The sequence below is a fragment of the Dendroctonus ponderosae genome, unplaced genomic scaffold (assembly GCF_020466585.1).
Source record: "Dendroctonus ponderosae isolate FM_Combo_2020 unplaced genomic scaffold, Dpon_F_20191213v2 Dpon_F_20191213_5, whole genome shotgun sequence".
Taxonomy (NCBI): Eukaryota; Metazoa; Arthropoda; class Insecta; order Coleoptera; family Curculionidae; genus Dendroctonus; species Dendroctonus ponderosae.
In genome coordinates, this window is record NW_026018715.1 from 2458959 (window position 1) to 2470798 (window position 11840).

Consider the following 11840-nt stretch of genomic DNA (forward strand, 5'->3'; position numbering starts at 1 on the left):
TTTACTTTAAGTTTGTCAAGTATAGCTTTTGTGAAGGTCCAAATTTCTGACCCGTAAGAAGTTACTGGTAGGATACACTGGTTGTATAATTCGGTTTTGAGGTTTAAGGGTATGTGCATATTTAAGATGTCTTTGATTTTGGCATATGCCGCCCAGGTTTGCCGTATTCTCTTATGTATTTCGAGTTCTGTATTAGCCTTGCCTATAGTTAGTGTTTGTCTTAGGTATTTGTATGCAGTTACCTTCTGTTGATTCTGTTGTCTCCTAGAGTAATTTCTCGTTCGTCATCTACTTTTGATGTCATGTACTTCGTTTTGTCAAAGTTGATTCATAGGCCTCTGCGCTTCGTGGCTCTGTAGATGTCTTCGATAAGTGTGACAAGTTCTTCTCTGCTTTCGGCTACTACTACTATGTCGCCTGCAAACATTAAGTGGTTAAGTTTTTCGCCATTGATATTGATGCCTCTGTCTTGGAGGTCGATTTTTTTTAGTGCGTCTTCTAAAACTAGTGTGAAGAGCTTGGGTGACAAAGGATCTCCTTGACGCACTTCTCTATTAATTGCCACTTTGTCGGATTGTTTGTGTAGCTGGATTTGTAGAGTAGCGTTTCGGTAAATGTTGTTAATTAGGCTAATTCCTGTAGTGCCCATATTTCCACTGTGTCGAAAGCCTTTCTAAAATCAATGAATGCTCGCCATAAAGGTATATTGTATTGCACAGCCTTTTCGATTAGTGTTCTCATGGTTTGCAGGTATTCTGTCGTGCTGTAGCCCTTCCTAAACCTAGCCTGCTCTTTTGGATGATAATGGTCTAGCTTTGGTGTGAGACGGGTAGTTATTATTTTCGAGAATAATTTATATATTTTGGATAGCAGGCTGATATGTCTGTAGTTTTCTAGGTTCTCGGTGTCTCCCTTTTTGTGGATGATTATCACGAGGGCGTTTGTCCAGTCCTGTGGTATGTCCTCATTTTCCAGGCATTTATTGAACAATATTTCTAGTTGTTCTACTAGTATATCGCCACCTTGTGTTAACATCTCCGTTAGTATCCCCTCTTCGCCCGCTGCTTTCCCATTCTTTATGTGATGTAATGCTGATCTGATCTCGTCTTCTGTAATCTCAGGTATGTCTTCCGAGTTGACGTTCGTGAGTTTCACTTCCTGGTCTTGCTCGGATATGTCGGTACTCTCGTCTCGTATAGGTCTGCGTAGAATTCTTGTACCGTTCTTATAATTTCGTATCTTCCTTCAATTCTTTGTCCTGTTTTGTCTTTGATTCTGACGATTTCTTTCTTTGTGTTTGTCGCTAGTCTTCTGAACACTTTCGTCCCATTGTGTTGTTCCAGTACCTTCTGTGCTATTCGAACACTGTGTTTTCTGACGTCCTCCTTTGCCCTTTTTTCTGGCGATTTTATTTGTTTTGGCGTATTCTACTGATGATCTTTTGTTATTTGCTATAAGTTGTCGTCTTTTATCTAGCATGTTTAGTGTTTTTGTGCTTAGTTTATTTTATGTTTTAGTTTTAGTTTCTATATACGCTTTCGCTGCTTGGTTTAGGGTTCTAGTGATCGTTTTGTTTGCTTCGTTTATGTCATAATTACTCAATCTCTGCTCTTCAAATCTATTTCCCAGGAATGTTTGGAATTAATTTGGGTTATGTTGGAGTTTCTCTCTGTCAATCTGTTCGTATTTCAACTTTTTGATTTTTTTTACATCGTTGTAGTTTTTGGTTGATGCTTATCCTTGCCCTCACCAGACGATGGTCACTTCCTGTATCAAATCTATTAAATACCTCTACGTTTTGTACTATTTGGATGTTCTTCGTGAGAATGTAGTCGATCTGGTTGAAAGTTCTCCTGTCTGGGCTTGCCCAGGTCCATTTGCGGTTGGGGTTTTTTTGGAATAAGGTGTTAGCGTTATAGAGATGTTCTTCTTCCAGAAAGTCTACCATCATTGAGCCTCTGGGATTTCTTTTTCCCAGCCCGTGTTTGCCTACGTATTTTTCCCCTGGGTCTGCTTGGCCTCCAATCTTGCAGTTGAAGTCGCCGATTACTAAAACTTGTGATGTGATGTTGTGATGACAATAAATTGTTGCGCATTCCTTCCGAGATATCCCCGTAGAATTTGCTGACCTCCTCGTCTTCAGAAGTGCTTGTGGGAGCATATACCTGAATTATCTTTAGTGTTTCCTGTTTATTAATTTGGATTGTTACGTATATTACTTTTTCGAATATAGCTTTAAGCATTCTTACGTTGTCTGGTAGTCTCTTGTGTATCAGTATGCCTTCGCCTCCCGGACTGGAGTTTTCGCGTTCCTTATAATAGAGCTTATGACCTGATTTGAGCTTAGGTATCATTTGCCTCTTTTCCTGGTCTCACTTATGCCAATCACGTCCCATTTGATTTTTCCTATTTCCGCTTCCAATTCTTCAGTTCTGTCTTCTGTCGCTATTGATCTAATATTGTACGTAGCAATGTTCATCTTTGTGTGGCAGCCTAATTTCTTCCAGTTATTCTTCGCACCCTCCGCCGTTCCATTCTGGCTACAGCTGCCTTTGTAGGAAACTTTCCGGCTGCTGGGGACTGAGGGCCTTTGGTTTTTGTTGGTATTCGCTTATTTAGGCGAATTTAGGAATTTAAAGGAAAGGGATTACTCTATAGCTTACAGGTATTATGTATCTCAAAAATAACATAAGAACGGTTAGTAAGAAAGAAGAAACATAAGAGAGAAGTTATAACGGGAGATAAGAAGACTCAATGAGCCTTCTTTCCTTTCCATCTTATATTCTTGAGCCTTCCAGATATCGTGTCAACACAGGGCGGCGGGAACCTCAAACCATGGTGGAGTAATGCCCTTCAACTCCTCAAACAGGAAGCTAGGAGGGCCTTTTACCCAGCCGCAAGGTAAAACCACGATGAAAACTGGGAGCTCTACCTCAAAGCCAGGAGAAACTTTAAGAGGGAACTGCGAAGATCCAAACGAGGAAGTTGGCAAAAATTCTGCGGCGAGGTGGACTAGCTGTCGGATTCAGCCAGGCTCGCAAAGATCTTAAGCGCGCATAAAACACCAAGGGATGTAAGAACCCGTAAGAAGGAAGATGGCCCATGGACGGAAGCTAAAAAGGAGACCCTGCAACTTCTCCAAGTAAAAAACGGAGACCCTACAACTTCTCCAAGCCAAAAACTTCGCTGGAGACGGCGGCACCGGAAACTCAGAGGCCATGGCCTGACCCATTGAATAGGATTGGAGAGGCCACTCAGAGGCCACGGCCAGGAGTATTGTTAGTGAGGAGAATTATTACGCACAACACATGTGTCCAACATCTGAAACAAAATAGAAAGAAAAAAATAGGCTGACCATTAGAAAATAGCGTCAGAAACAACAAGAAAGTGTTTCCAATTAAACAATAATTTTGTACGAGCCTTAAGTCCACAATAAGTGGTTCAATTTGGTTTGAAAACACATTAAACCTCGCTTTACACCATATTTGGAGCCCTTAAATAAATTTATGGATCCATAAATTGTGCAAAAGTTTGTAGTGTAAAACCGGCATAACAATAGCAATTATATAATTATTATGAAGTGACAATAATTGAATGGATAGTCATAGAAAAAAGAACGAAAATATGTATTGACGGACAGCATGTTTATCATCTCATTTCATCAGATTTGGTAAATTAATGAAGAGATCACTAACTTCAAACTCTCAATAGCTGCAATTATAAAATGAGCCATTTGTTATGGATTTATCAGTAAACTGTAGGTAGAACAGAGAGGGAAGGGAGAGGAACCTTCTGTTGCTTATTGTTCTGTCAATTATTACGCACTAATAACGCAGAAATAGATCTTCCAGAACGTTGCAGTTGAAATAAAATATCCCTTCATTTAGAGCCGGATATCAATAACAAAAACATTGCTTTTCGGCTTCATTCGTTTAGAAAGGATATTTTTTCATTCATATCATTTAACAATTATCTGACAATAACTAGGTTAGTCTGTATTTCAGTGACTTTTGACTCGAGCAAAAAATTCCTTATTATTACATCGATCACTTGTATAAGGATATAAGTTGATAAAATGTAGAACTTGTCAACACTTAATAATTCAAAGTTATGTCTTTGTATTTCCTCATACATTTTTAATCTCTAATTTAGTGTCACGTCTTTGACGTAATCACTTGACTTTTAATTAACTTTTTCGGTCACTCAAAGCATCAGTCTCCAGAAAATGTAAATAACATTCAAATTATGCACGTCCCATTTTAAGCTTAGATCGCGTCAGAGTTCCACTTGATTGGGTTCCGTTCATCCATATTCAATATAGGCTACTTTAAGTTCAGTTTTGAGAGGGTCCAAATACATTCCATTTTTGAAATGTTCTTCGGTAAAACATACTCAAAAGTGTCATCAATTGCTTAATCATGTCAATGTAATCAATTTGTTTAATCCTATACTAAAAATAATTTTTGTCGAAGATTAATTAGTAGATCTTTTTCTAGAAGTCATTGAAGCAGTTTGAATAAATGAGCTGATGTGCAATTTATTTTGATTTATTAGTGTGCAAAGAAAAGCGTGCAATCGTAGTGCTGGTTTTCAACATTTCGTAATAAATAACGGAAATAGAAACCCAACATGCATAGAATGAAATTCATTGGTAGAAGTTAAGCTCAGTCAAATTGTCATGTCATTTAACTGAATGTGAATGAAAAACAGCGTTCGGAAACAACCAAGGAACATATGGACCCTAGAAGACTGAAGGACAATGTAGTACACAAGAATTTTGAGAATAACATAAACGACAAATTAAGCGAACCGATGACTGAATGACTGAAAACGAACGACTGAATTAAACGACTTGATTGAACGATGATAATTACAATATCACTATAGAGCAACAACGGCAAAACGTAAAAAAAGTGCTGAAAAATATACGAAATGCAGAATCGAAATGCATAAAGGGAAAGAAAAAGGAATGGATGAAAACAGGAGATAATGTACGTGATGATTATATGAGGTCAATATAAGAACAAATATGTGCAAATCTATAAGATCATAAACAATGACATCAGAAGTAAAGTGAGGCAGGCGAAGAAAAAATGGTTACTTGATGAATATCGAGAGGTTAACGCATATCAAGTCAAATATTATTATTTCAGTATGCACAAAAAGATAACAGAAATGCCTGGGAGAGCACAGAGACGACAGCCAGACAGTGTTGGTAAACTAGAACGGCCGACTTGATTGTAGATCCGATGTACAAACTGGCAAGGTGGACCGAACATATACAAGAACCTTTCAGCAATAATCGAATTGAACTGGCAAACCCAGACATGGAGCATACTAGCCCATAAATATTAAGGGAAGAAGTAAAACATGTAATGAAAAACTGTAAACCAGGAAAAGCAGAACCTAACGAAGTACCTGCTGACCTAATAAAGCTTATCGGAGAAGACTCCATAGCGATTGGGTAGCCTCAACTTTCGTCACACTGCCAAAGAAAAATAAAGCCAGATATTGTTCGGTCCACAGAATCATTGCCCTAATGAGTCACACCTTGAAAATATTTTAAAGATCATACATAACGGAATTTATAAGGAACTAGAACAAGGCATCAGTGACATTCAAATGGGTTTTGGAAAAGGCGTGAGAACAAGAGAAGCGCTCTTCGGACTGAACGGATTGAGACAGATATACCTAGATATGAATAATGATATGTACACCTACTTCATACAAAACTTCTAGAGATACTAAACATAAAAATTATCGATAGCAAAAAAAAAGAATAATATCCAATCTATATTAGCACCAAACAGCACGAGTACAAGTAGGGGAAGATCTGAGTGAGGAGATTAAGTTATGTCGAGGTGTTAGACCGGGATGTGTATTGTCGCCTCTCTTATTAGTCAATGTGTATAGTGAGGGCACCTTTGAAGAAGCGCTGTTATGAGAATCCGGTGGTATTGTCATAAATGCGAAATAATTAACAACTTGCGATACGCAGACGATACCGTTTTTGTCGCAGACAGTCTGGCAGGCCTAGAACATCTGGTTGAGTTAACAAGCATTTTCTGAAAGGGATATGGACTTAAAGGAAACCAAAGTCATAGCAAGTTCAAAAAAGCAAAACACAAGCCAAAATAGAACATCAATAAAGACTTATAACGACAACCTGGAATGGATATCCTCCTACAAATATCTTGGCCCAAGGATAACTGAAACAGCTTCGACTTGACGTAGCTCGCATCGCTTTCATAAAAATGCGTGAAATAATGCAGCCGAGATGTAATATTAGAACTGAAAACGAGAATGCTAAGATGTTATATATTCTCCATTCTATTGTATGGAATGGAGACTTGGACGCTCAAGTCAGAAAACATCAAGAACATAGAAGCATTTGAAATGTGATGTTATAGGGGGACGCTGAGAATACCATGGGCTGACAAGCTTTCGAATGAGGAAGTACTACGCCGAATGAATAAATCCAGAGAAATTACTAACACCATAAAAAGGCGAAAACTATAATATCTAGAACATGTTATGAGAGGAGACAGATATAACATCCTTAAGCTTATTTATTATTATCCAAGGTAAAATTATCCAAGATAAAAAAAAAGTAAAAGGCAGAAGAACGACTGGAAGAAGAGGTTCTTGGCTGCGCAACTTGAAGGAGTGGTTTTGTTGGACGCCCAACTGAACGCAACTCTTCAGGCGGGTGATTAATAGTGTCCGGGTGGTGGTGATGATCCAATCTCCGATAGCAGCGGAATTTCAAGAAGAAGAATCAGCAGTTTCAAAATAAGAGATAAGCTCACATACAATCAATATTGTGGTAATTGCTCACATTCAAAAAATAATATAAAAATATTAAATTAAAAGTATTTCAATCTGTGAGTTTGAAACTGCATGAGCTTTTTTAGCCATAAACGGAATATATATATTTTTTTTAATGTCTTGCTCCCAATATATAAAATATGTTCTTCCGTCGGTCCGCCATTTATACATAAAATGGACCTTATTAAAAATTAAATAGTGTAGCCGCATCCTTCCGTGTCGTTCGGTATAAATAACTCTTTATAATCCCGTTTAAATCGTATTGCAGATGATTTCTACACTCTACATAATATTTTTAAACCTAGGGTTTTTGCAAATAATGTGTTGAGTTTTAACTTGCATTTCCTATCGAATTAGTGTGGTATTTAATAAAAGAGCATTTGTCTTTGTTTGTCAGCCAACATAAAACTTAACGAAAATGCATAGCCATTTTGGTTATCCGCTTTAATATTCAGAGTAAGTGTTTGAAATGAGTTTGCTATCTTTTGTGTGGTTTATCGCCAACCTAAACGGAACATGACGGCTGCCTACATACCCTTCACAGTGTGTGTTGCGTCCTAGTTCTCTTTGTTTTATGCAAACAGTACAACTGCTATTCCCTTTAATGTTTCAATAAGTGAGATTTCGGGACATTGAAAGTAATTTCGAAAATGAGCTGTTTTGCATCTTCGTTATTGCAATTTTTTTATTTGGAGATTTATGCCAAAAAAAAATGTTTGGTATCATTTTCACCGCAAAGCTAAATTTGTTAAATTTGCTAAGTTAAATAAAATGTAAAACCCTTTCAATACTTCAATATTTTCCAATATCTATTTTTACAGGGTTAGTGAATGAACTTTGGCCACCCCGTTTTAATCGAATTTCAAAATTAGAGAAAAATGTTAAATACAAAAGTTGTAGATATTAATGTCTAATATATTTTACGATAGTAGCAACAGGCATTAAAGATGCCTCAAATTCGATTCACAGACCATTTTCCATTTGAAAAAAGGTAAACTTATCTTTTTTTACTTGGATATACTGGTACTTTCTATGGCATAATCGCACTATTCGTAAAATTCTAGGCGTCTTCGATATAAATCTTCTATAGTGATTTTCAAGTCTTTTTGAGTTAATAACCAATATTGATTGAACTGAGTCTTGCGATAGCTTTACTGCAAACAGGACGTGCTCGGTAGGAATCCGGACATTCCACTCGAGTTCCAATCGAAAAATTTTGTTTCGTCGATAGTAAAATTTAAAGCGCATTTGGGACAATATACAGGGCTTCATAACTAATAAGCATGGATCCTGGGAGTTCGCGGGAGTCCGAATCGAACCACGCCTCCCAGGAAGGGTACTCCCTGAGACCGAAATCCAAGAAAAGAGGTCGGGCATCAAAATCCAGCCCCACCTCACCGCCAACACCAACGCCTTTGTCTAAAAAACCAGCAACCGACAGGGCTGAAACCTCCATGGCTTCAACAAATCAGCAACAACCATTTTCACCCACCTCAAAAGCAGCCGTAACAACAAAAACAACAACAACAACAGCAACATTGCCACCACAACATCAACGATTCAACTTCCAACACACCTTCGTAGTAGTAGCACCCAACACATCTTCTAGGATTCAATTGGCCCTAGAATGGGAGAAAGTAAGGGAAGGAAACAAGGATGTCATCATCAAGAGAGAGAATGACTTCGTAATAAAAACCAATGAGGAACTCAAGGCAACAAAAGCACTTCAGCTGCTAATCGAAAGGGGACTGCTATGCTCTTACAAAGCCTACGAAAGCCGACAAATATTACCCTCTTATTCAGTTGTTGCCACAGGGGTCGATTTGGAGATCACCGACTCAATGTTTACGCAGTAACTCCAAAAACAACAATTTATCGTGAGATTTTGCAAGCGCATTATCTCACGTCAAAGCGACAGGCCAACACTGATGATGAGGCTCATCACAGGGGACTTAAGCACCTACGAGAGATTGATCAATGAACGCTCCGTACATTTCCTCGGCGTATTTTTAAAATAACCGAGAGCAAACCACCAGCACCTATTCCCGCACCTTGTGACCGGTGTGGCTTATTTGACCACCGCAGAGAAGACTGCAAACACACATTAAAATGTGGCAGATGCCAGGGACCCCATCCAACTGTGTCCTGCCAGTCGCCCCTTCCAATCAAATGTGCAGCCTGTGACTCTGAAGACCATGCGGCATGAAACCTGCGATGCCCGAAGAGACCGACTGCTCCAATCGAGGGTATTCCTAACGTACAAATAAAGTGCCTCAACAAAAGAACAGCCGATGTGTCAATTTCGGTTAGGACGGGAAGTACAGTTCACTTAGCCATCACAATCCACGACCATATAATCAACAAATACAAACATCAGCTTAACCAAACCTCCAACACCAACAGGGAGAAACTACTGAAAAAAATGCAATAGCAATTTGCGGATTACTTCAACATTGACACCTCGGTGGTCTTCTTTGGCACCCACATGTATATTTTAATGATGGACATGTAACTCCCCAACAGAAGTTCCCATACCGAAACCCGAGAACAACTAAAATTACAAACAATTACAAATATGGACACTTCAACATGAAACTGCTTTACGCTAACATCAACGGACTTAACAGTAAAAAACCATTTATCTACAATTACATAGAACAAAACGACAGAGAGTGCTGTTTGTTTGTAGAGACTTAAACCAAACCAGGACAGACACCAACGTACAGAAATTAACAGTATATCTATAGGCATGGAAATACCATTAATCATGCCAGGGGTGGGGCCGCAGTTATCCTGAAACCAAAACTTAAACTTGGAAGAGCAAATCCTCCTTCCCTCAACCACTCTTTTAACGACTGCATACATTTTACGATACCCTACCTAAATGACCTGATACGCATATTTCTGACATACATACACCCACACTCCAACTTAGAACAAAACATACTGACCAAAGCAAGCCTCTATAAATATTCAATAATTATAGGCGACTTTAATTTAATTAAAGACTGTACACAAATGGAAAACTACAGACCTATTACATTACTCCCGGTGCTGTGCAAAGTTTTGGAACACATACTAAAACAGAGACTCGAAGAACTTATCGGAAAACATATACCAACCTACCAATTTGGCTTCAAACAATATCACTCGACTATTCATCCGCTATTTATTTTGACCAGCAACATACAAACAACTCACATAACTGACGGAAAGTCGGCTTGTCTACTCATGGACATGTCTGGCATAGGGGCTTGCTATACAAACTATACAAACTCCACACACCACCATATCTACTACACACCATAAAAAACTTATTAGAAAACAGACAACTACAAGTACGAATTGATAACACACTCTCCTTTTCTTTTTCCCCTGAACAAGGGCTCCCTCAAGGATCCCCCCTCTCACCCTTTCTCTACAGTATGTACTGCCATGATATATACATATTACAATACGCTGACAACACGGCACTTATTGTACACGACAAAACTACTGAAAAAGCGACTGAAAGACTCCAAACACTAACAAACAACACAATGACATGGTTTTATAAATGGTGTCTAACACCAAACACGACAAAAAACCAACTTCTGCTCACGAACCACAGACTCCACGCTGACTCCCCTACAATAACTGCAGACGCCCAAACGACACAAACGAGAAACCTTGGGATAACAATCGACCACAAACTCAAATTCACTAAACACACACGAAACATCAGAACAGAAACGATAAAAAGAACAAAACACTTTCGATCACTAACATACAAAGACAAAGGAATTAGTACCAATACCGCGACAAAAATATACAAAGCGATCTGCAGACTCCTCTTGGACTACGGACATATACTCATGGCCAACGGAACAGAATAGACAAAACGATACGTACAAACAACGAGAACAACTTGCACTAAGACTAATAACACGAATAAGGCACCCCCAAAACCCACTGCACAACCCTTCCAACCAACTACTATACAAACGCACAAATATGACCAAAAATTCGGAAAGACTAATACACTTACAGACAAAATGGACAAACAACCCCCACAACTGGACCATACTGAATCCCCTTTGCCTGACAAGACAGGCAAAACATTCCCGTTTTCGTACACCAACAGATACTTTACTAGAACACCTACAAACGCAACTGAACTAACGACTAAGACCTGTTTGTTTTGTAAGCCAGGAATTTTTTTTATCACTGATTAGTTTATACCAGTGTTGGGAATAGGAATTAATTTTAGGAACAGCTAGGCTAAGACACATATGTACTACTCAAGGGCAGAAAGACCGATTGGGTCGATAGCCTTTTTCTATAGGAAATAAAGCTTATTTATATGCAGGGTGATTCAAAATTGGCGTCATTTCTCTGGAGTTGTTGTCTGACGCTGTTATAGGAGTACAGAAAAAATTGTAAAATAAATTAATTGTTATTAAAAACTGAGAAATTTGCAAAAAACTATGTCACAAATACGGCAGCAATGTTTTTCAAGGTGATCTGCCTAATTAACATTGCGCAAATACCTGTTGCTTCGTAATTATTTAAAACTTCGGTAACCATGAAATTATACAGACTGACAATAAAATTGACAAGGATAAACGGTAAATTCAACAAGATTTGTTGACGAAATGTCAACCTGTTCTCATAACCTCGAATTCTGTGGGGTTCTGTGTTTACATAAATAGTCCATACAACACCAAACATTTGAATGGTTAACTCCAAACAAGCTAGTGCCTATGTTTGCCTCCTTATTACCGACTCTTATCAAGCAGCTTCTCGTATTCAGTTAATTAACTCGCGCTCCATTTGTATCTCCTTGTGCTGTGTGTATCGTACAAATGTGGTAGGAATGTAGCCCTCGGTATTTATTTGGTGCTTGGAAAAGTATCAGTTATTGTGCTCTGAGTGCCCCTGGAAGGCCCTGATTCGGTTATGTCCAATACGTGTTCCTCTGTGCTTGGAACCCAAACATCGATTGTCGTCCACTATCTTCCTGGAACCACTCT

At 38.6% G+C, this 11840-nt stretch overlaps 1 protein-coding gene across 1 annotated transcript; it reads right to left on the reverse strand.

The window, feature by feature from the left end:
• Positions 1 to 328: 328 nt before the first annotated feature.
• On the reverse strand, positions 329 to 2479 carry LOC109544348. Its single transcript, XM_019914464.2, has 5 exons — positions 2377 to 2479; positions 2166 to 2332; positions 1790 to 2098; positions 718 to 1224; positions 329 to 673 (listed from the first exon to the last, which is right to left on the reverse strand). Exons 1-5 carry the CDS (start codon positions 2477 to 2479, stop codon positions 329 to 331), a joined length of 1431 nt encoding a protein of 476 aa, XP_019770023.2.
• Between the last annotated feature and the right edge of the window lie 9361 nt (positions 2480 to 11840).

Bases quoted from the DNA above. Each gene is read 5' to 3' on its own strand.
- LOC109544348 (XM_019914464.2), bottom strand. From the start codon at position 2,479: ATGAACATTGCTACGTACAATATTAGATCAATAGCGACAGAAGACAGA. The intron at 2,099-2,165 runs GTATATGCTCCC...ATATCTCGGAAG, and splicing joins AAACACTAAAGATAATTCAG to GAATGCGCAACAATTTATTG. The intron at 674-717 runs GTGCAATACAAT...CATTGATTTTAG, and splicing joins GAACACTAATCGAAAAGGCT to AAAGGCTTTCGACACAGTGG.